Source organism: Zalophus californianus, chromosome 2 (genome assembly GCF_009762305.2).
Source record: "Zalophus californianus isolate mZalCal1 chromosome 2, mZalCal1.pri.v2, whole genome shotgun sequence".
Lineage (NCBI taxonomy): Eukaryota > Metazoa > Chordata > Mammalia > Carnivora > Otariidae > Zalophus > Zalophus californianus.
The window spans coordinates 31,873,749-31,899,180 of NC_045596.1; the positions used below are offsets into that span (position 1 = coordinate 31,873,749).

The following is a 25,432-nucleotide window of genomic DNA, read 5'->3' on the forward strand; positions in this document are numbered from 1 at the left end:
GAAGTATTTTGCATTTGGAACTACTTAATATTTTTACTCAGATGGAAGTTCTTAATTATGGACTGAAAAAGTGGATAAATGTTCCGGAGTAATGAAATAAGGCCTGATAGGCAAAAGCACAGAAAATGAGCAATTCTTTGTAGAGTGGTGCATTATTAGCAAGAGTGCAGGATCTAGAGACAGACAGGATAGGTCCAAATCCTAAGAGCTATGGGACTGTGGACAGGTTTTTAAGTTTCTCTCTGTTTTAGTTTACTCATTTATAAAATGCCTACAACAGTAGCACCTACCTCATAGGGTTCTTGTAAAGATTAAACAAGAGAAATCACATATAGCTCTGAACATGCTTCCTGGAGTGTGGTAAATGTTCAGAAATGTCAGCTGTTAAAAGGATGAAAATAAAGACTATTGAAGCTAATGATACTCGCTTTTTACTTTTTACTTTCCATTGGCATACACCCCCACCTTCAAATGTCTTCTTCTAGATTTTCTGACATTTCTGAAATAACCTCCCACCATGATGTATTGTTTCTTTTAGAGATAGCTGGACTCGATTTGCTAGTATTTTGCTAAGGATTTCCATGTCTATCTTCATGGGTCATATTGGTCTCATGTTGTTGTTTCTTTTTTTCTCTCTTGTAACTCACTCTCAGATTTTCGTATTAAAGTGATGCTGGCCTCATGAAATGAGTTGGAAAGTATTCCATTCTCCCATTTTCTGAAAGAGTTTGTGAAATGTTGGTGTGTTTCTTAAACATTTGATAGAATTCAAAGTGAAACCTTCTGGGCCTAAAGTTTTCTTTGTGGGAGATTTTTAAATTTACATATTTAATTTCTTTATGAGATACAGGGCTTATTCAGGTTTTCTACTTCTTCAGTCATATTTGGCAAATTGTATCTTCTAAGGAATTTGCCCATTCACCTAAGTTGTTGCATTTATTGACAACAAAATACTCATAATATTCATTTATTATCCTTGTAATGTTGGTAGCATCGGTCATGTGTAACTGATATTGATCATTTGTGTCTTCTCCCTTTTTTTCCTTAATGCATCTAGCTAGGGGTTTATAAATTTTGTTGAAATTCTCCAACTAGCTTTTGGTTTCAATTATTTTCTCCATTATTTTTGTTTTATATGTCATTGATTTCTGCTTTTATCTTTGTTCTTTTCTCCCTTCCATTTTTTTAGGTTTAATTTGTTCTTCTTTTCTTGCCTTTTTTAAAAAAAAATTTTTAAATTTAAATTCAATTAGCCAATATATATTCTTTTCTTGCTTTTTAGGATAGAATCTGAAATTATTGATTTTAGACCTTTCTTGTTTCCTAATATTACATTTAATGCTATACATTTCCTTTGAGACACTGTTTTAACTGCACCTCATAAATTTTGATATGTTTTCATTTTCATTCAGTTCAAAATACTTTTTAAGTTCCCTTATGATTTCTTCTCTGGCCCATGTGCTATTTAGAAGTGTGCTATTGACTCCTAAATACTTGGAGTTTTCCCAAATAGCTGTTGCTGATTTCTAATTTAATTTCACTATGGTCAGAGGACAAACCCTGTGATTTCAATACTTTTAAATTTGTTAGAACTTGTTTTATGACTAACATATGGTCTCTCTTGATTAACATTCCAGGTGAACTTTTAAAAAAATGTGTAATTTTGCTGTTGTTGGGTAGAGTATTCTATGAATGCCAATTAGGTACAGTTGATTGATAGTATCATTCAAGTCTTCAATATTCTTGTTGATTTTGCCTTCTTTCTTTATTGATTATAAGTGAAAAGTGTTGAATACTCCAACTGTCACTGCAGATTTTTAAATTTCCTTTCAATTCAGGTTGGGTTTTTGTTGTTTTGTTTTTTTTTAATTTCACATATACGTTTACCTAATCCTCACAAAATACCCATGAAATATGTGTGATTATTTTTATTGTACAAGGGAGTAAACTTTCACTCACAGATTAAATGATTTTCCCAGTGCCACACAACTGATTCACTTCAGAGAATTTAAGTGATTCCCAAAACCCTGACTCATTTCGTCAGGTTTTGCTTCGTGTATTTTGAAGCTCTGTTACATTTAGGATTGTCATATTTCCCCAATAAATTGAATATTTTATCATTATTCCTAGTTTATTCCTTTTTATTATTGCATGCTTTATCTGATACTAATATAGCCACTCCAGCTTTCTTACAATTTATGTTTGCATAGTATATCTTTTTCCCTCCTTTTAGTTTTAACCTATCCTGTCTATATATTTGAAGTGGTTTGTTCCTACACAGCATATAATAGAATCTTAATTTTTTATCTTGTCTGGCAATCTCTGACTTTTAATTGGAGTCTTTAGACCATTTACATTTAATATAATTATCAATATGGTTGAGTTTAAGTCTACCATTTACTATTAGTTTTCATTTTGTCTCATCTTTTCTTGTTACTTTTATCTTCTTTTCCTGCTTCTTTTAAGTTAATTGGTACTGCTTAATATTCCATTTTATCTCCACTGTTGGTGAGATATATTTTATTATTTTAGTGATTGCTCTACACTTTGCAATATGCATCTTAACTCATAATTTACATTCAAATAGTATTATACGACTTCATGTATAACATAAAGTCTTTAGCACTCTAGACTTCCTCTGCTCTCATTCTGTCCTTCAAGCTATTGTCATACATATTGCTTTTATGCATTTGATAAATCTCAAAAATACATTGTTATTATTTTTGCTTTATATTGTTGACTAACTTTTAAAGAAATTTAAAAATGAGGAAACAAATCTTTTCTATTTGTCCACGTATTTACCATTTCTGGTATTCCAAGTTTCCATCTGTTGTCATTTTGCTTTTGCCTGAATAATTTTAACATTTCTTTTAGTATATATATGCTGGCAACAAAGTTCCCCAAGTTTTGTTTGTCTGATAATGTTTTTATTTCACCTTTGGTTTTTGTTTTTTGGCTTTTTTGTTTTTAAGATTTATTTATTTGAGAGAGAGTGTGTATGTGTGTATATGAACAGGGGGTAGGGCAGAGGGAGAGAAAGAGAGAGAATCTCAAGCAGACTCCCTGCTGAGTGCAGAGCTGGACGTGTGGCTTGATCTCATGACCCTGAGGTCATGACCTGAGCTGAAACCAAGCTTCAGACACTCAACCGATGAGCCACCCAGTCACCCTTAGTTCACTTTTGTTTTTGAAAACTATTTCCATTGGATATTGGATTCCAAGTTGACTCTTCTCTTTCAGCACTCTAAAGGTGTTATTTAATTGTCTTCCGGCTTGCTAAATTTCTGAGGTGAAGTCTGTAATCATTTTTATGTCTATTTCTCTGTACTTAATGTGTGTTTTTCTCTGACTGCCTTTAAGATTTTTCTCTTCAACACTCATTTTCAGATATTTGATTATTATGTGGCTTGGTTTTTTTCATGAGTTTTTAAGTTTCTCAGATTTATGAAGTATAGTTTTCAGTGAATTTTGAAGTGTTTTGGCCATTATTTCTTCAAATATTTTTCTGTCCTCTCTTCCTTCCTTTCCCAATTATGGTAGATCATTTGATATTATCTCACCAATCAGTAAGCCTCCTTTCATCTATTTTTTTTTTCAGTCTTTTTTCTCTCTGTGGTTCATCTTGGATCAATTTAATTGCTATGTTTATACATTGACTAATCTTTTCTTCTGCAGTGCCTAATCCGATGTTAATCTTATCCACCAAAAGCTTCAGTCCAGATAATTGCATTTTTTTAATCTCTAGAAGTCACAGTTGGTTTTTTATATCCTTCATTTTTCTTCTGATTATTTTTTTGTTTTCCTTTAAATACTTATACATAATAATAAAATTTGTCTTAACATCGTGTGTGCTAATTCCATTATTTTGTCATTTCTAGGTCTGTTTCTCTTTTTTTTTTCTTCAAGGTTTAAATAGACTTTATTGTTACAAGGAGGGCCCTACCGAGTAGGGCCTTATAAACCAGTATATGTGGTCCCAGGATGTCACCATGGAGAAATGGAGAGGTCATGACTGCAGAAGAGGTCATTGTAATTAAAGGACATGATCCCGGGAAGACCGGCCAGGGATGCAGCAGACATGATCAGAAGAGGCCAGGGGTGGTCAGGTCACATGGTGAGGGGCAGGACAGCCCCCTTCACTCCCGATTCTTGTAGCTCTCCAGATGTGACAGGACTCAGCCCGATGGCAGGAGGATACACAGGAAGCAGGAGGTGAGCCCAACAGCAACATCCATGGTCCCGCACTCCTCCCGCGGAGGCTTGGAATGGATCTGGGCATGCTGCACCGGGAGCCTCCGGGTGAGCCCCATCAGGCTCCTGAGTAGCTGTGCCGTCAACAAAGACATGACCGCTTGAATGCTGACAGTTGCCAGCTACTGCCCAAGGTCGGGAAGTCAAAATGGCCTCTAGGTCTGTTTCTCTTAACTGATTCTTCTTCTTCTTGTATTTTTTTTCTTGCTTTTAAGCATGTCCAGTGATTTTTTTATTTGATGCTGACATTGTTATTGTTACATTATTAAGTGTCTGTATTGTGTTGTCTTCCTTTAAAGAGCATTGGGCTTTGTTTGGACAGGCAGTGACGTTAACTGTTCCATCAGTTTGATTCCTTTGAGACCTGTCTTTAAGCTTTACTGGAGAGAGATGAGAGCTGTGCTATCCATTATGGTAGTCACTAGCTGTATATGGCTATTAAAGTGTGACTAATCTGAATTAAGATGTGCTATAGTTATAAAATACACAACAGATTTTGAAGACTTAGTATGAGAAAAAGAACACAAACTTCCTCATTAATAATTTTTATATTGGTTACATGTCGAATTGATAATAGTTTGGATGTATAGGGTTAAGTAAAAGATATTATTAATTTTATCTCCTTCTTTTTCCTTTGTACTGTGGTTACCAGACATTTAAAATTACATATGTGGCTTGCATTATATTTCTATTGGACAGTGCTGATCTAGAGCAGAGGTTAGCAAACTACAGCTCACAGGTTGGCCACTCGTTTTTTGTTAATAACGCTAATAAAGTTTGTTAACACAGCCACACCCATTCACTTATGTATTTTCTATGGCTGCTTTCACACTACAATGGCAGATTTGAGTATTTGTGATGAAGCCCATATGATCCACAACCCAAAAATGATTGTGATCTGTAAATTTAAGAAAAGTTTCCAACCCCTGGTGTAGAATATCTCACTCAAAGGATAGTTCAGACCTATTACTAACATATGATTCCTTGAAGGTATCCACTGAATGTTCCAAAGATGAACAAGGACTCTCCACTTTGGCTAACCAAACTTTCTCCCAGTTCATGTGTGCCCTGAGATTTATTCAGCTTACAACTCACCAGTCTTTTCCATCCAACCTTGTGGAGTGTCATTCTATACACTTGTGTCCTGGTACTCAGCAAAGACTCAAAAGATTCCTATACATATTTCTGGAGCAATTTTTCTGCATAGCCCCCTCCTTCCCAGAACTCTGCCCCAATACCTCTAGCCATCTCAGCCTCCTCAAACTCTGGCCTCCATCTTATCAACTCAGCAAGGCTACCAGAATCTGTTTGGGTCCCCTCTCCTGACTCAACAGTCTAGAAATTGCTTCCAGGCAGAAAGCCACGGGAATTACTGAGTTCACTTGTTTCTTCTTCTTTCTTTCAGTAATCATAATCCTATGCAGACTATTGTCCAATGTCTGAAAGCCATCGTTTCATGTTTTATCCAGCTTTCTAATTATTTACAGCAGGCATTTAAGTCTGGTCCTTGTTACTCCATCATGCCTACAAAGAGAAATCCCCTCTACTTATTTTTTGATAGGTGGAACTTTCTAGATAGGGCAGTCCGAGTCTTCAGACTTTCCAAAGAAGGTTTGTTGGATTTGACTGACTTGTGTGTGGAGATAGAGAGGTAAGTAAGTGCATGTTTGCCTAAATAGTTGATGGTACACTATATTATTGCTGACTTGGGTTTTTTATGTCCAGGTTATGACAGAAAGGACAGAAATGACTTTATAGGAGAAGGTGAAAGCAGGTTAATCTTGGCCTGTGCATTTCTGAATTCATTTGTGCTTTTATATCAGAGGTACATCAAACATATTAGCAAGCCCAAAAGGATGTGCCTTGCCTCTTTTAAAAGCATATGAAAAGTTTAAGAAGTGATTACTATCAGCTCCAGATGCTTTATTAACTTACACAGATAGATCTGTCCATCTCCAGGAGTTTATAGTTAAAAGAAAGAAATGATCCCAAATATAAACAGGTGATAGATATAGGTAGGTAGAGAGAGAAAGAAAGAGATTCCAAAAATGTTTGTTTTTTATATTAGTGGTATTTCTGTGTTAAGGGATAGAAATGCCAAGTAACTGACAAAACAGACAAACAAAACCATTAATTTTCTTGCACCTGATAATAAAAATTTCAGAAAAATGTGAGGAAAGAATGCATTTGTTGAAAACAGGTTGAGAAATGATAGTTTAGCCCAAGGAAAGGGAAGTGACTGGTCTGGGAAAGGCATAAGACTGAATATATGAGTCAAAAATAAATTCAAGAATCAGAAGTTTAGGGGCGCCTGGGTGCTTCAGTCAGTTAAGCATCAGACTCTTGATTTAGGCTCAGGTCATGATCTCAGGGTTATGAGATCAAGCCCCGAGTCAGGCTGGCACTCAGCAAGGAGTCTGCTTGAGATTCTGTCTCCCTCTCCGTCTACCCCTCCCCCACCCAAATAAATAAATAAAGCTTTAAAAAAAGAATCAGAAGGTTAAAGCAGTCAAGGGAGAATCAAAGAAGAGAGTGAAGATGAAAAAGAAAAGGATCCAGGGCACAACAGTGCCAGGCTTACAGCTGATGCTCAATGATGAATGGATAGGTAAATGAACCGATGGATGGATAGATATAATAGAAAAGAATAAATGTGATGGCTGAGGGTAGGGATTTGATCTCACTGTGGAGAAAGAAGGAATCTAATGAAGATAGAGGGAATTGTAGTGATAGGTTTCGTAGGATGGCAATTTGTAACTACTTCAAGGGCAAATAAGTTTTCTTCTAGCTAACTCGTGCTCAAAACCTCAGATCAAAGTCACTTCCTTAACGAGGACTTCTCTGATCACTAATCTAAATTAACTCACCTGTTGTTTCCTCTCATGGCACCCTATGCTTTCACTTCATAATACTGATCGTTTATAAACAAGTGTTTTGTGGTATTTGTTTAACGTCTGATCTTCCACTAGACTGCAGGCTCCATGAGGGAGAGAACCATGTTCTGCTTTTGTTGCTAACCACTGTGCCCTCCAGACCCAGCATGAAGCCTGGCACATAGTAAGCTCTCAATATTTATTGATTAAATGCACAAATAAGTGCATGAATCCATGAGTCAATAAGGTTGGACCATGTGGACATGCAGAACTGTGAGGTCTATACAGCCTTGGGAGGGCTGAAGCCTCATTCATCCAAGAAGTGAATGTAGTGCAATATAAAATGCCCCAGAATTGGAGTCAGGAAGTCTGAATTTTAACCCCTGACTCTGCTATTTACTCACTCTGTTAACTAGGGCAAGATGATTTACCCAAATTTGTGTTTTCCGATCTCTTAAATGAGGATAATATACCACACATGGTTGTTATGAAGATGAAGAAAATTTCAGAACTTTTCAAAGGCTATCTTCCAAGATGCCCCCCAGCCCAACCCCAGCCCTCGGAAGGAGAAGGGCAGGTTCCCATCTCTATAGAACTAAAGGCACAACTCAAAACAAAAGCAACTCCTTTGAAATGAGTTTCATCTTGAAAGTTCATGAAAATGTTGCATTTCACACTATAATATATACCTAATATGGTTTCAATATTTAAATTACGTTTTAAATTATCCACTGGTTACCTTAAGTAAGAAAAAAAAGTTAAGTACTTTTTTCCCCATAAAATAATTGAATAAAATTGATGTTCATAAAAAACGTATATTATCCTTTGGTTTTCCATGTTTATGAAACACATGGATTTCTGTGAAATGTCCTGCCATATGACAGTATTTCCTCCATAAATGTTTGCTGAATCTGAATCTGTCCACCAGAGGAGCATCATAATTAAAACAGGCAAAACAGGTACTATGAGGATTCCTTCCATAGGAGTAGTGCCGTGGCAAGCTTCCTAGTCTGGAGATGAATCAAGAGGTACAAGTCAGAAGTGACCTGGAACTTTATTTAAATCTAGCTAATCCAAAGGAAGTGATCATTGCTATAAAAAAATGTAGGATTTATTTAATAGATAGTTTTATATATACTATAAATAACTATGGTTATTTGTAATAATGTGTTATTATATATAATAGTGTTCATTCATAAAATAATATATTGGATTATTTATAGAGGGAAAATATACTTATGAAATATTACTTTTATCTTTGTTTTTTTTCCTTAGAACCTAATGTGTAAAAAAAAAAAAAAGACTTCCCTCTCTACATTAACATTCAGAAATTGCTTCTGAATCTGAATCAGCCACAAATATATATACCCTACACATTCAGCCATGGCTCAATTTTCATTTCCAAAGCTTTGACCACTGAAAACATTAAGCACAGGGCCTCTAAAGCAAACACCCCTATGAACTAATGTGGTCCACCCTCAGTTTCCTCATTGTGAAGTTTGGGTAACGATACTTACCTCCAGGGCTGGTTACAGCATTAAATGCAATGATGCACATGAGCATGCCTGGTACAGTGCCTGGCACACAGCAACCAGGACCACCCACGTTCTAGAATTTATTCACTGCTCTGTCATCACTGCCCACTTGTTATGGGTTGAACGGTGTCCTTCCCAAAATGCATACGTTCAAGTCCTAACCCCTGGTACCTCAGGATGTGACCATATTTGCTAATAGGGTCTTTACAAAGTAAGTAGGTTAAAATGAGGGTGGGCCCTAATGCAGTGTGACTGGTGTCATTATAAGAAGGGGAAATTTGGATACAGATAAGTATAGAGAGAAGACAATGTGAAGACACAAGGAGAGTTGGCCATCCACAAGCCAAGGAGAGGGCCTAGAACAGGTCCTTCCCTCACGGTCCTAACAAGGAACCAGTTTGGCTGACCCTGTGATCTCAGATTTCTAGTCTCCCTATCTGTGAGAAAATAAACTTCTGTTATTTAAGACAGGCTGTGGCAGACCCAGCAAACTAAGATACCGCCAGAATGCAAGCTCCATGAGGACATGAGGACAGAGATTTTTCTTTTTGTTCTATGTTGAGCCCCGAGTGCCCCTAATAAGTAATTGTTGAACTATCACATAAATGTTCAGTCCTGTACTTGGCACAAGAGAGTGAGCAAATATTTTAAGACCGAATAAATTATTTTATTTTCCAAATACCAAATCAGGATATAATCCGAGAAAAACAAAGTTATGTAAATGTATTTACGTAAGCGTTGTAAAACGTTAAATATTCAATCGCCCTTAGCAGATACCTTAATTGAAAAGGGCAAAACATCATGGTATTCAAGCTGCTCTTGGAAAATCCAACTTTGACAGAGTAAATCGTCAGTTGTTTGACGTCTCTACTCCTTGGCCTAAATGTAAGCACTGTCCCGTCTAACTCTCACTGGTCTTTCAAACCTGTTCCCCAAGTCCACAGGACCCCCTCACTAGAACCACAGTGGCCTGTGCATCTTCTGGCTACAGCATCCTTCTAGGCTCAGCTTCCCAGGAAGCTTTTCCTGACCCTCTGAAGCCAAAGTGATACCACATTCATTTTGGACTACCATCCAAAAAATATATCACTTACCTCCTCATACCATTACTTATCTCTGTGTGAAGATATGTGTCTGGTTTCCATTTTGGACTAAGGTCTCTGAGGACAGAAACCTTGAAAAATACTTAATTCTACCCCTAACAAATAGGGGTCCAGCAAATTTTATAAATAGATTTTGAATTAAATCACTGGAAAAAAACTATCAGCATTCGTACCCAGCCACTGCCCTGACAGGTATAAAGAGCCAGAGAAGGCCCTGGCAAATCCAAATCTCTTTTACCAACTTGGGCACAAATCCTCCCACAAGTGGGAAGTGGAGAATAGTAATGATGTCCTTGGTATGGTGCTACGGCCCCCAAAGAGTATAGCATGACCATTGCCCATCAGTCTAATAAACATCCACCATGCCTTAGTTTTGAATAATGCCTATTTAATTTATGTTGGGAGTTTCCTTTCTAAGGATTCTTACTCTTTTTTCCTCTGGGTGTTTTTTTGATCAAATAGCCACTTATCTCAGATAACCAAATCAACAGCAGGATGCGGAAATTCATTCGATCTCTGCCTCTGTGGGCTTTGGCAAACAGCTAGGGTGTGTTTGTGCAATCACAGGTAAAAGAAATACTGTACAGAAATAATTACTTTTTGTGTTGTTGTTTTTCACAGTCAGTGATTTTTTCTGATTCCCTTGATAGGAAACATGAGCCAGTATAAGGAAGTCTTTTCTCTTGATTTAAGGCAAAACCTTTAGGAAAAATGAGTGTGATATTCCTCAAGTTGCTTTCTGACCACTTGATCTCATTTTCATATGACCTTTGAAAATCCTGTTATGTTTCTTTTCATTTAATTGGATCTAAGCAATAATGATAAAGATAATTGGAGAAGGAGAGCCCTAACCTCACACATAAGCATGGATGTCACCTTCTTTGATTATTTCCGTGGCCATTCCTTGTTTAATCCCCAGTCTAATTTTCTCCCCATTTTTCTGTGATACAAAGAGGACATTCTGAGTGGACCTTTTAAGTACAATATTTTAAATATAATATTTAATTATAATATTTCCCCTGAAAAGTTGGGCTCTAATAACAAACACTATCTTGAATAAAGCTTATATTTTCAGGAATATAACTCAGAGATACTAAAGCAAGTAATATGTAATAAGGTATAAAACATAAAAATGCAAATTGATACTATATAAATCAGAGTATAGGTATTCTTATATAGGTAAGTAAGTTGTAATGAGAAAACATGTTATTTCTATTGTCAAGGCAATTAGTTGTTGGGATAATATAGAACTGTCTGTTAAATATAAAGAGTTGTAACAGGAGCTGTAAAAAGATAAAGCCCGTACCCTAATTAGCTTACAAACAGCTTACTGGAGGTCAAGCTAACTAGAAACATAAATTACACAGAGAAGCTGAAGGGGGGTAATTCTAGAGTATAAAAACAATTTTTTAAACTTTTTTGGAATATTTCTTTCTTAGATTCAAAAGGAAAATCTGAATTATACTCATTAAAAAAGAGCAATAATACAAGAAACATTTTCTTTAAAATAAGCTAAACAAACTTTGCTTCCCTTTCCTAGTTTTTAAAGACTATGGAATAGAAGGACTGTTATCCAGACTTGATATAACATGATCAACAATGTTATTAGGGAGGGCATCAGACATAGCAATCACTGTGTCTGAATTAGACAATGCATCTTCGTCAGGTCATCTGTACCAAATGGTTTAGATTAAATTAGCTGGGCTTTTTTTTTTTTTTTTTAAGTCTCTACGTGTACTTTTGCTTGAAGTAGAGAAGAAAGGAAAGGGAACTACATGAGGAAATGTGACAAATGTTGTCATCCAAATGGCACTGCTCATTTGCTAGCACCACCATCTAATCAAAACCGCCAAGTCCTGAGGACTGGACTTTTGGCAAAGTACTTTCAAAGGCAACAGAACAGGGAACACCTTGAGATATTTTGGGGGGCGCAGGGGAAGCAAACTAAGATTCTACCAAAATCATCTCTCCTGGGACATGGTAATAAATCCTCATGGAGACCTTTCCTGTCTCCTCCTGAATCTTCTTGGGATCTTCTTTAAGACGCTCTTGTCTTCTCAGCACTAAGTGAAAGCAAGCGAATTGTATTTGAGAAATTTGCCAAACAAACAATCATGGAAAGGAGAGAAATTTGTGTGAATCTGGGGTGAATCTTAATTTTTCAGACATCTCCGTAGTATTTGGAGAAAGGAGTTTAGGAATACGTCATGGTCAATTTCTGCTTCTTTTGAGTCTCTATTTTTCTTATCTTCAGTACAGAAAAGGAAACTGATTAGATAAATTACTGTGTAGCAAAAGTTGTATTCAATGAGTTTGAAAGTGTTTTCCTCCTTTTTTTAGAAAATGAATTTTCTCTCCTGTGAAGATACTACTGATAGGCAGAACCATATATTCAGTGGTACTGATGACTTTTTCATGGTGGTATTCTAAAAAAAAATTTTTTAGTGTTTCTCTAAACCTGCAAGATTTCAGAGATGCTGGATTCTATAGCATTTAATAGCTAATAGAGACATTTACAGCAATAATGAGCAAAATTGAAATATAAGTCTAAATAGTTCATATAAAATTATGGACAGGCCAAAATGTTCTTTAAATTTTAATAAGCTAAAGATTATACCGATGTGAGTAGAAACACAGTATACACTGTAGATTTTTTGTTCCTATCATAACAGAGTAATTTTAAATAGGCAAAACTCACAAAAAAAGGTCCTGTACATAAATTCAAAATTTCTCATATTTTCTTTTATGCTCTCTACTCTTCCAAATTTTCTGGAAATACCGTGTCTTCAAGACAAGGTAGGGGGAGACACACATTGGAACGTACATGACACACATTTTAAAGGTATTCACAAGAGAAGGAATCATAAATCAATGAACAAAAAATGAATCTATGGCAGGCCTCCTTTGGTATTGAGAACACTGATAAAAATAGAAATTTAAAATTAACTGAGGGAAGAAAAACATGGCTAAAAGCTGAGTGGGGGTGGGGATGGGGCGGGGGACAGAGTCAGGGAGACAAACAGGATGCTGGGAGGTGAGAAGTAAGGGTGGGGAGTAGTGGGCAATCTCAAGAGGAACTAACAAGGTCTGTTGCTTATAGTTACCCAGAAAACTTTAAGAACAAAATAACAGACAAACAAATGTAGCTTAGAAAGAAATCCAAGAGAAGCTAGAACCCCAATAGCTGAGGCGATGCCATCCCCCCTTAATTAATGGTGCTTTGGGAAGCCGAAGGTAGCCCCGCACAAATTCACATCCAGCGCAACTGCTGACTCTTCTGTTTCCCGCTGAATCAACAGATCCTGGCCAGAGCGCTTGGGGAGAGGGTGAGTGGACCTTGTGCTCCAGGAAGTATGTTTCTATCTTTTGAGAAATAGGAACTTGGGCTCTACTCACTCCAGTGTGCTGGGCTTTCTATTTTTGTTTTTGTTTTCAACGTTTACTCTTTGGAGTGGTTTTTAAAGTAAATATGTATTATTTTGAGGAAGAATTCCAGTTTCAAGAACCTGCCTAGGTCCAGCAATTCAAGCAGCGGTTAACAAGTTAAGAGTCAATAAAAGGAGATGTTCACCCTCTCCCGAAGCCCTCCCCTCCTCACCCCACCCTGCTTCAGAATTCACAAGCACACAACCACACCTTTGGGCCCAGGGCGCTTTCAAGGACCCCTCCCGCAAAATTGTGCTTTGAGGGCCCACATTTAATCAGACACGACGTGCACATTTTTTCTCGGCTATTTTGTAAAAGCACACTTCTTTTTTTTTTTTAATCACAAAAGTAGTATTTGCTCATTAAAGAAAAAAAAAACAGAAAAGTATTCAAAGGCAAAGAAAAAAATACCACCCTACTCCTATCACTTCAATACGACCATTATTATGATTTTAATATTGTCTTCAAGTAGCAAATCTTTTTGAATGACAAGGGTGATAAAGAACTCTCTCCCGTTCATATGATCCCACCATCTGCTGACTGTTTCCCAGAACATATCAGCAAAACTTCTAAAAACATGTGAGATGTGGCCTTATTGGCTGGCTGGCTTGAGAGACTAAGGAACGAAAGGCTAAAGTCTTCTTCCAGGGCCAGTACCAGTGAAACCTGTGTAACCAGGCTTTGACACGGAGGGAAGTGCTTCGGTCTTCGGGTTTGGGGTTTAGGCCTGCAGCACACTTGGAATGAGCAGAAAAAGGAAGGTGGCAAGGCCACTTCCTAGAACATAATTCACACACCCTCTCTTTGCTCTCTTAGTTATTCCTGTACCCACCGCAGACCTACCGTAAATGTTCAACCAGAACTTGCTCAACTAACTTAAATCCAGGACTTCAGTGCCGATAATTTTTCATGAGAGGGGAGGGTTGGAAACATAGGCCCATTCCAAAACCAGCTGAAAAATGACAAGTAGTTTATCTAATTTTGTGGGTCCCCCATTCTTTACTCACTCTGCCTCCCAGCACAGGAGAAATCTAGGTAGTCCTCAAATTAGAAATAAGTTACATTCTACATCTTTATATGCATAGGTCATTGATTTGGAAATTACAATTCATTTCCCTTTCAAATAATATAATAATATATTCCCTTTGAAATGATATAATAAATAATAATTAAGGTCCCTGACAAGTCCCCCTCCCTTCCAAAGGGGGATTTGAACTCTCAATGAAGCAGAAATAGTACATTTGCAATAAAAAGTAGAAAATAAAACTATTGACATATTTTATTAGTAAAATAACCTTTATTGGTTATTACCCCATATGAATGATTATTTTTGACTCAAATAATCATGACGTAGGGAAAGCACATTTAACCATAGAAAAAGGAGGCTGTGTCTACCTGTTCTCTCCTGGTTGCTGTTGTTCACCAGTTCCTTGAAGTCTTTTTCTCATGAACGGAAGATGTGGCCTGAGAGCCTAGGTCTTGCTCTTGACCCTAAGTCCGACCACAGTTCTGGGTAATTTTAGGCGCCATGAACCTGCTCAGTATCCCAGTCATTCTTTCCCTTGGTCTTACCACCTCTTCTAGTCTCCCACAGCCACAGGTACACCCTGAGCCTTGTCATCTCTGGTACTGTGCCACCTTTAGATGTTAAGGCCACATGTCCCCACTCTCCAACTGCTCACCTCCTAACCTTTCAGGTCATTCACTACATTATTCCCAATATGCCCTCTCTTCAGTGTATTTGAAATGTCCAGTTCACTGATCCTTTGGCTATCTCTCTGGAGTCCCCTTCTGTTCTAGCTCTTCAACTTAGATTCCAAGATCCAACATTTCAACTATTTTGTACCATTGTCCTTCAGTTGCATTGTCTTGCTAAACATAATCCAGGACAGTTCCAGTTGTACTAGAAATGTTGAGTGCCACCTGTACTAGAAATGTTGAGAGCTCCTGGAGGGGTCGGGGGTGAGGGAAGCGGGGAGATCATACATCCAGTTTCATATTTATTATAACTCTTGGTCACCTTACTCTACCTCAATACTTCCTGACAAACCGAAATTGAATGAATGGATGGATTGATGGATCGATGGATAATATTGGTGGAATTTGCAGAGAAACCAAAGAGAATCTCTGGGCCCTTTGTAATGCTTTTGAGACAGATGACCTCTAGTCTAGCATTTCTAATTTTATTTCAAAACATATGGTTTTGCAATTCTGAGAAAGAACAAAGTTGGAGGCATCAGAATTCCTGATTTCAAACTATATTACAAAGTTATGGCAATCAAAACAGTACGGTTCTGGCATAAAAACAGACACATAGAGCAATAGAACAGAATTGAAAGCCCAGAAATAAACCCACACACATACAGTCAACTAATATTTGACAAAAGAGCCAAGAATACTCAGTGGGGAAAGGATAGCCTCTTTAATAAAAACAATATTAGGAAAACTGGATATTCACATGCAAAAGAATGAAATTGGACCCCATATCTTAACACCACTCACAAAAATTAACTCAAAATGGATTAAAAACTTAAATGTAAGACCAGAAACTATTAAATGACTAGAAGAAAACATGTGAGAAAAGCTCCTTGACCTTGGTCTTGGCAACAGTTTTTTGGATATGACACCAAAAGCACAAGCAACTAAAGCAAAAATCAACAAATGGGACTACAGCAAACTAGAAAGTTTCTTCACAGCAAAAGAAACAATCAGCAAAATGAAAGGGCAATCTACACGATGGGAGAAAATATTTGCAAACTACCTACTAATGAGAGCTTGATATCCAAAATGTATTAGGAACTCATATAACTCAATAACAAAACAAACAAACCATCTGATTAAAAAATGAACAAAAGACTTGACTTGAATAAACATTTTTCCAAAGAAGACATCCAAATGGCCAAGAGGTATGTGAAAAGGTACTCAACAGCACGCATCATCAGGGAAATGCAAATAAAAACCACAATAAGTTATCACCCACACCTGTTAGAATGGCTATTATAAAAAAGATGAGAGACAAGTATTGGTGAGGGTGTGAAGAAAAGGGAACCCTTCCGCATTGTTGATGGGAATGTAAATTGTAAGGTACATTGGTATAACCACTGTGGAAAACAGTATGGCAGTTCCTCAAAAAGTTTACAGTAGGACTACCATATATATATATATATATATATTGGATACATATGATCCAGCAATTCCACTTCTAGGTATATATCCGAAGGAAATGAAACACTATCTCAAAGAGATCTCTGCATTCCCATGTTCATTGCAGCATAATTTACAATAGCCAATATATTGAAACAACAAGTACTGATGGATGAACGGATAAGAAAATGTCTCTCTCTCTCATTCTCACTCTCTTGCCATTCACACACACACACACACACACACACACACACACACACACACACATTAAAAAAGAAGGAAATCCTACCTTTTGCAACAACATAGATGGACCTTGAGGACATCATGCTAAGTGAAATAAGTCAGACAGAGAAAGACAAATACTGTGTGATCTCACTTATACGTGGAATCTAAAAAAGCCAAAACCTCATGAAACAGGCAGTAGAATGGTGGTTTCCAGTGCCTAGTGGGGAAATGGGGAGATGTCAGTCAAAGGGCACAAACTTGCAGCTACAAAATGAATAAGGTCTAGGGATCTAATGTACAGCATAGTGAATATAATTAACAATATTGTATTATATACTTGAAAGTTGTTAACAGGGTACTTTTATATGTTATCACCACACACACATACATACATACACAAAAAATACTAATTATGTGAGGGGATGGAAATGTTACCTAACCTTATTATGGCAATCATTTGCAATCTATAGGTGTCTCTAACCATCATGTCGTACACCTTAAACTTACATATGTTATAGGCCAATAATACCTCAATAAAGCTAGCAGGAAAAAAAAAAGAAAAAAAACATATGGCTTTGTTATCCTTTAAGGTAGATGTTATCTGTGTTGCTCATAATTTCTTAAGCACATGACACTTTTCTACCTTCATAACGTTGTGCATCGTCAAATGAAAAGGAGAAACTTTCCTATGGCAAGGAATGGAAAAGCTCTGAAAGAGAGTGGGAGAAGAAGAAGGAATCTCAAGAATATGTCTTTGTGTAGCAGAAAGAGACCTGCTGAAATGGAGCTAACTACGATACAAGCCACGGAAAAGAAAATGGAGGTGTGCGGTGGCTTGTGTCCGTGCATCTCTGAATCAGTTTCAACACAGTTACTATTAGTTGTCAGCCATTAATCAACAATTATTTTTGGAACACTTTCTATTTACCAGACCCTGTTGTAGGAGCTTGGGAAATAGGAGTGAAGAATAGAATGTCCCTGCTCTCACAGGGCCCAGGTTCCAGTGGGGAGAAAGGTATCTAAAAAATGAACAAGAACAACTAGACAGAGACTAGGGAAGGGATATTTTAGATTATGTGGTCAGAGGAGTCATCTCTGAAGATGTCATATTTGAGCTGACAACTAATGATGAAAAAAGAGCTATTTATCCGTATGGAAATCTGAAACCTTGCTTTCTTCTCATGATTACAAGATGGCTGCCACAGCGTCAAGAATCACATCCTCACATAACTTCCAAAGCAGGTCTGGGGGTTTATCCTTGCAAGAGTTTCCTTTACTTAGGATGAAAAACAAGCCCCGGCACACTTCCCCTCATGTCCTACTGGCCAGAACTCGGTCATATATCTACTCTCCAGCCAGTCACTGGCAAAAGAGACCAGGGCTGCCATGACTGGTTGGGAGCAACAAGGCTGGGGCAAGGGAGGAGTATCCTTCCCCCAGTATGTGCTGCCCCAAACCTAAACCAGACTGGCCTACTGTCCTCAAAGAACAAGAGTAAAGCAGCTACCACAAGGACCAAGCTTGAGTTATTTTGTTTATACGAGATGTCTTGAACAACTGAGCATGTGCGGGCACTGTGCTAATGTTAAGGATAAAAAGAAGACCTAGGCACCACTTTGACCATATCACTTTACTGCTCAAAGACAGTCAGGGAGAGAGAACTCCCTCCTCCCTCCTTTTCACTATCTCAAAGGTATATACAGTTCATGGCCACTGCCACCTTGAAGCTCGCCAATTATTCTCTCATCTCTTTAGCTCTGAATGACTTCTTCCCAATTCATAGCTGACATTTATTCATTTTACAAATATTCATTGAACATCTGGGCCATGAGGATACAATTTTGCTAAAAAGACAATGTCCGTGCCCTCACAGAGTTTCTTATTTCAGTGCCACATTAAGAGAGTTAAATAACCAATTATAAGAAAGAGTTACAAGAGGCGAAGCATGAGTGCTATCAGAGCACCAAGAAGGAGCACCTCCACTCATCCAAAGGTGGGGTGAGGGATGGTGGTAAGACAAGATACATTTTGTTGAAAATGTCATTTAAGTCAATAATTATAGGATGGTTGGAACATACAGAAATGAGAGTAGAGGTCAGGAGTTGGGAGAGAAGGCAAGGAGGCTAATCCACCTAGAAAAATTAGCATGTGCAAAGGGCCAGAGGTGGGGAGAGTGAGTTGGGGGGATGGGGGGGGGGAAGTTGAGTGTTGCTGGAGGGAAGAATAGGGTGGGGCATAATAGGAAGAGATGAGTCTATAAAGATAGATGGAGGCCAGGTCAGCACAGGTAGTAAACTCTTGGACTTTACCCGATGGGAATGTAACAAAGACATTGACACGTTTAGGTTTCCATTTTAGAAAAAGTATTCTTATTATTCCTTTGCTCCAATCCCTTTCCCACACTTCAGCTCCCACTCCAAACAGGATGACCAACAAGACACTGTGGCAATGGGCTGGACCAGGAGAGTGGTCAAGGAATGGGTAGGGATTGAGGAGGTCCAAGATTCAGTGAATGACAGGGCTCTGACCAGCTAGGGGAAGGGAGGAGTCAAGGATGACTTCAGACATTTCTGGTTTGGGTACCTGGACAGATGGTGGTCTCCTTCAATGGACCCTTCATCATTGTACAAGTTGTGTTTCAGCTCTCTCCCACAGGGCACTGAACACAGTGTGTTCATTAATTAAACTTTTTTATGACTTTTCTCCTCCTTCCCCCACCTTCCATATCGAAGCCACTCCCTACTTATCTTGGATCACACTTTTCTCAGACCTATTTCACATTTCTCCTTTGGGTCCACACCCACATGAGCAATGTAAAGAACACGGTTTATGTGCTTTAGGTTTTCACCTCTAGTGTCCTCTGAGCAAAGCCTATAGTTTTGGGGCCCCTACTACGGAGCCAGACACGGAAGTGCAAAACGATTTCATCAGTCATCACTAATAGGGTCTTCCAGCTAATACAAATCTAAGCCATCCAATCAGACGCTTGATGTCAGTGATCAATGAACCACAATTAGTAAATGACACGAATCCAACTTATTTTCCTGCATCTGTCCTTTACTCGTTAAAAGAAACTCCTCATCCCTTTTAAAGATTAATCTTATGGGACAGGAACCAGTGTCAGATCTGGGTGTTCTCCATGTGGTCTTTTATGTTATGTGCATTTTTTTATAACGTGCAATTTCACTACTTGAGGTTACCCGGTACTAATTTTAGTAGCTACTGCGTAGCTACATGATGGGGCTCGGCATATACTGTATCTCTACGTTTTAAGCAGTACCATGCCTGGACGAAGCATCAAAGTGAGAATGGCGAACTTAAAGGGCCTTTAAAACATCTTGAAGCAATAACAAGCCATACACTGAAGCAGGGCGTTTTTTTTAAACATTACACAGGACTAAAACAATTGAACCAATTTGTCCTTTGTTCTTTTTATTGCATTCTTTATTACATTAATACTGTTTAAAAGAAATTTAAAAAGCATTAAACTCGGGGGCTAAGCTATACCAAGTCCTCCCGGGGGGCCTGGCTGGGACAGCAAGCGCGTTTCCGCCGCCCCGCACCGAGCACGCTCGCGCTCGGTCCCAGGGAAGCGACAAAAAAAATGAAAGGTCGCCGGGCCGAGCCCTCTGCTGGCCCGGAGTTCTCCCTCCGGGCAGGAGGAACCCGACCGAAGTTTGCCAAGTTTTCGGGCAGGCCCGGCTGAGCAAATGCCGCTGCTACCGGTTGCCTTTTCGCTCCAGTGGCAGGCCCGGCCCGTGGGAAGTTTGCCTCCGGGGGTCCCCGGACCTTCAAAGAAGCCCTGGGGTGGGGGCGGGAACGCGCCCCCACCCACCCCCGGGCCGCCCCTCCGCGGGGCGGGCGACGAGGGGACCCGGCGCCCCGGGCACAAAGAGCGCTCTAACAGTGTGTCGAATGACCTTGGAAACTCGGGACCATTTTAGGGTTTAAGTCAATCCCCACTGCCCTCCCCTTTCCCGCCGCTCCTCTGCCCCCTAATCTGCCCCGCTCCTCCCGCTCCTTCAGCACCCCTGCCTTTTTCTGCTTTTTCTTTAAGAGAGTTGCACGCACTCGGCCCAGGAGGAGCCGCGCTGGCCGCGGGGCCCAGCCCTTCCCGCCGCGCCCGGGGCCGCCCTTCCCGCCGGAGCCGGCTGATTGATGGCCGGGCCGCCCGGGTCCCCCGCCTCGGCTGGCCCGCGCGCCCGGCTGTGTGTTTTGGAAGCGGCGCAGCGGGCTGCAGCCCTGTGACGCCCGGAGCGGGCAGCGCCGCCCTTCCTTCCCCCCGGGCTGGGGCGGCGGCGCGGCGGCGGGTCCCGAGCGGGCGGGGGACGGGAGGCGGAGGGCGCAGGGAGGGGGCGCGGGCGGGGACTCCGGGGCGGGGGCAGGGGCGCGGGGCCGGGCCGGGCCGGGCCGGGCCGGGCCGGGGGGGGCGGAGGGCGGAGGGCGGAGGGCGGAGGCTCAAGGGCGGGGGCCGCGCCTCGCACGCCCAGCCCCTCGGCCGCGCCGCGCCTCGCCGGACAGGTTGGGCCGGCGGGGCGGCGCCCGGCTCCGGGGAATAATGAGTGTCTGTCAGGCCGTCCCCGGGTGACTGGGCGGGGCGGGGCGGAGGCGGCGCGGGAGGCGGGGGTGGCGGGGGAAGGGCGCAGGGCGGGGTGCGTGTTTGCGCGAGTGACTCGGCCGACCCCTCCGGCGGCTGCCTCCACCCAAGTGGGTGGGGACCCGCCCAGCCCGGGCGGCCGCGGCGGCTCCCTCTCCCCTCCCTGACCCTCCCACCCTGGGTCCCAGCCTCTACTTACCCCGCCAGCCCCGGGAGGCTCGCAGAGCGAGCGGCGCCGGCGTCATGTGACTGCCCGGAGTTGGTGCCAGGAGCCAGAGGGGAGCCAGGAGCGGAGCCGCGCGGAGCCGGGGCCCGAGCCGGAGCGCAGCGCGAGCGCCCGCCGCACGCGCGCCCGTCCCCGTTCCTGTCCCCGTGCCCTGCGGCCGCCACCGCCACCCGGGCTGGCGCGCTGACATTACTGCATTCGCGGGGTTCAAGGCGGCTCGGATCTGGGCCTTTATTTCTCGTCTGCAGCGCTCAGAACCGCGCCTCGAAAAGTAAGTCCCCTCTCCCTCACCTTCCCTCGGCCCGACTCCTGCTGTCGCCCTTTCTGGCTCGTCCGGTCTCATTTTTTTTTCCCCTGGGGGGCGCGCAGTGAATGGGCTGGGGGGTGCAGCGCGGGGGTGGGGGTGCCTGTGGGCTTGGGAAAGTGCAACAGCTCCTGGAAGCCGGGGGTGGGGGCGGAAGGGGGGGGAGGGGGGAACCCCGGGTTCAGCGGTTGAAAGTGTGGGATTCGGGGGAGCCACCGTGCGGATCCCGCGGTGTGGGGGACCGATACCGGCGGCGCCCGCCGCGGTCCCAGCGAGGGCGCGGGCGGGGGCTCACCTGTGTGGTCCCCCGGCTGCCGCCCGCCCGCCCGCTCGCTCCCTCGCTCGCGATTCCCTCCAAAGCCCCAGAAATCTCGGTGCTCTCCGCGTGTGGCAACGTTGTTTGGAGAAAGGTAGTGAGGAGGCCGCGCACTCCTGCTCCTGCTCCTCCCCCTCCGGGTCCCCCACCCCCCGCTCCCGCGCCCTCCCCTCCCCGCCCCCCGCCGCCCCCCTCTTCGGACCGGGCGCGCGACCGCTCGCCCGCCGGAGCAAACTTGGAGCAGCCTCCGGGGCCCTCTGGGAAGAAACTTGGGGCCGTTGGGACTGAAGGCAGCATCCCATTCCCAGTCCTGGAGCCCAGGAGCTGCCAGGGCGTCTGGATCCTCGGGGGCAGGAGAAAAGAGCTGGCCGGGTTTGGAGAGTCCTCCTCGGGGGCACAGAGAGAACCTGCCGCAGTGCCTGGAGCAAGGATTGCAGCGAGGCTGGAGGCGGAGAGCGCCTTAGGCAACTGCCTGCGGCGTTAGGGACTCGAGCCGTGTGGGGACTGAGGGACTGATCCCCTGGACCTGGACCCTTGGGACTTACCTAACATTTCAGAGTGCCGTTCTTGGAGATGGCAGATAATACTTGGAATTGTCATATCCACTTCTTTGGCAGATATCAGGGAGAATCTTCTGCTTTACATTTTACAGCAATATACAATAATAATAGATGGAGAACCTGTGTGAACTGGACTTATTTTTAATAAGTCAGGTTAAACGGAAACTGGAAATTGCTCACCTTCTTGTATTGCACTAAAATAAACATTTTGCACTGAATTTTTTACTAGCTCAGAATGTATTTTTCCACTAATATCACCCAAGATACTTAAAATATTTTGGTTGTATTCTCACAAGAGTCTGGGATTTGGGGAGAAGTATGTAGTGGTATTCTGACTTCATTTACATTTAGTATTTAATTATTAGCAAAATCGAGTAGGAGACTAGGGCAGTTGTTCATTATAGATTTGTCCAGTGAGCAGTTTTGTACTTTTTTTTTTTTTAAGTGCTTTCTGTGTGAATTTGAGCAGCATTTTTATAAGAAATCCATCTGGATGATGATCTGCCTAACCGGAGGAAAGACTTGGTTTTCGGGAAAAGGCATTCTGATAACATCTCCAAAATTTCAGGAGTTAGGTTTTTTTTTTTGTTTTTTTTTTTAAGGAAAGAATGGACAAATGAGTTTCTTGCGGCTCAAAGCATGGAGTATGTTGACCTTAGCCTCTTACCAGAAACCTGAAATGAGATGTTTTGATGAATTTCAACTCTAGAGAAACTGTCCCCAGTTCCACAGTCAGTGGGGTTTGCAGGAGAAATATTAGAAGAAAAAAGCCTAATGCACTGTTAAGTGCCGTAAAGATACACTTTAAGGAACATTTGGCTTTCATGAAAGAGAATGCAAGTCTAAAAATCTTAGTGTGAGAATAACAAAGAAAAGTAGTTGCTAAGACCACAAAATCTTGTCAGATATAAAACATGCTATTGTTTTTTCACTGCAAAGTTTCTAAATTAAAACCCAATCTTCTGGTTGCTATGGGCACAGTGATGCCTTTTTTTTTTTTTTTTTTTTTACCTGTAGTTTTGTCTACACACAGATTATTCAATCTCTGATCATGGAAACCTGAGTTGAACAGTCCTGGCTAACAAAATAAAGAGACATAACCCCGGGGGGTGGGGGGGGGGAAGACTGAATGGGTTTTACTACCTTAAATATACCTAAGGGAAAATAGACATTTTCGGATATCTTATAAAAATTGATACTCTGGTCTCCAGGCTATAACACTTTTGGGTTAAATGAAATGTCAGGAACAGAATCTCATTCTCAAAAGGAGTGAATTTCTTTAGATGTGTGTACATGGAGAACAGATGTGCAGCTGTATGTGGATAGGTTTCTGACTATGCAGTTGAAAAAGATGGTGAAATTTGGGGAGGGGGTGACTCTAGGTAGCCCACATCAGTGTCTAGGAACGTAGTTCTGTATAGCTGAGGGACACTTAGAACTGGTCCAGTTGTCCTCTGAATTGTTACCAGTGCTTTCTTTGCATTTTCCTCATGATGCTGAGGCTGAACAATAGTCATTGCCCTAACCCCGAATTTGATCATGGCTAGAAACCAGTCACTGGGATGGGGGAGAAAGAGACAAAAGAAATTGGAAAGGAGGCTGGTGTTAATTAGGAAGATCTCTGCTGCCCGCATATGATAAAATCACATGTTCCCTTATGATGTTTACTGTATGTGGAAGCTCCTATTTGTAAATAGGGCAGGTCCCCTGTATAAAGCTGGTGTTATTATTCACACCCATAGAACAAACACCTCCACCCCCCTGTTGTTGTCTGAAAAAACTCCAGCTGCTCATGAATATAGGGTCAGGGAGGGCCGGCTAAATGTTTCTCTGAGCTCGCTCTCCAGCACGGCCAGCAGAGCTGTTTCCTGTTCTTTGTTTCAAGGCTGGGGTTTGCGTCATACATTCCAAGTGGCATATGTGTGCTCTTTCCTGTTTCGGGCTGTTTTCTGGTAGATCAGTAGCCCAGACCAGGCCGTGGTCCCTGCCCCTAAACTCCCGATCCCCACCCAGGGAGTTATCATGTCTCTACACACTTGGCAATTGCCTAAGAGGCCAGTGTTAGGTCATAACGAGGAGTCGGTTAACCTTTTTTACATACACCCTTTGCTCCGGTGTGTTTTCTGTGAGGGAATAAATACTGTGTCTTTTTAAATTCACCATTGCCAAAGGGTGACTCTCAGAAATGTGTGTGCAGGTTGGCTAGACGTCTAAAGGAGTTGAATTTGTCTGTTTTCCAGGCTTGTTTTGAGGTGGGCAGGGTGTTTGCTTAGAGATAGGCCTTTGGCCCTGAAGCTGTCAATGTTGGAAGGGGGATTGCCACCTTACAGTTTTAGAAGACCTAGCATTATCTGCAGGCTGTGGCCCACCCTTGTTCCCAGGTAGCATTGGCCCTCCAAGCAGGAGGCCCCCCTGGCGGACGGGGCTGATTGGAAGAATCTTGCTTAGGTTTTAAGGATGAAATCTTTAGGAAAAGTATTGAAGCCAAAACGTAAGATATATTGAGGGAATCAATCCCAGGGTCATCTCTTTTAAAAAGACAAAGAAAGATGTAAGTGCTAGGATAATTTTCCCAAGGACCAAGATGTATTCTACATTTGATTTCCGACCTGTTTTAAGAATAAAAAGCTCCGAGAAAAGGAGAACTGGAAATGAGAAATTCATATTCCTGACAGTCTGGAAAATTTTAATCTTATATTTTGAAAACAGAAGGAGACTTCTCTTGTTTTTATTGTCTTACAACACCAACTTTTTCATAATCCCCCTCTTTTTTTTTTTTGTTGGTATATTCTGTCAGTTGTGGGCTAACATTTCTAGGTTAACTATTTAAAACCTACTAACTTTTTCTCTTGGTTCTTCAGAAACTAAGTTT

The 25,432-nt window shown here is 41.5% G+C and overlaps 3 protein-coding genes across 3 annotated transcripts in view; 2 read left to right on the forward strand and 1 right to left on the reverse strand.

Annotated features, from left to right (window-relative positions):
- Window positions 1–4,175: 4,175 nt before the first annotated feature.
- Window positions 4,176–4,346, reverse strand: LOC113924066 (cytochrome c oxidase subunit 8A, mitochondrial-like). Its single transcript, XM_035726438.1, has one exon. It carries the CDS (start codon window positions 4,344–4,346, stop codon window positions 4,176–4,178), a length of 171 nt encoding a protein of 56 aa, XP_035582331.1.
- Window positions 4,347–21,103: 16,757 nt separating this feature from the next.
- KLF3 (Kruppel like factor 3) overlaps window positions 21,104–25,432 on the forward strand; it is a 33,577-nt gene continuing 29,248 nt past the window's right edge. The window contains exon 1 of the mRNA XM_027598209.2: window positions 21,104–21,651. The gene's annotated coding sequence lies outside the window, so the exon portion shown is untranslated. The remainder of the gene's footprint in view (window positions 21,652–25,432) is intronic.
- LOC113925602 (atherin-like) lies at window positions 21,646–22,812 on the forward strand. Its single transcript, XM_035726072.1, has one exon. It carries the CDS (start codon window positions 21,753–21,755, stop codon window positions 22,482–22,484), a length of 732 nt encoding a protein of 243 aa, XP_035581965.1. The 5' UTR covers window positions 21,646–21,752; the 3' UTR covers window positions 22,485–22,812.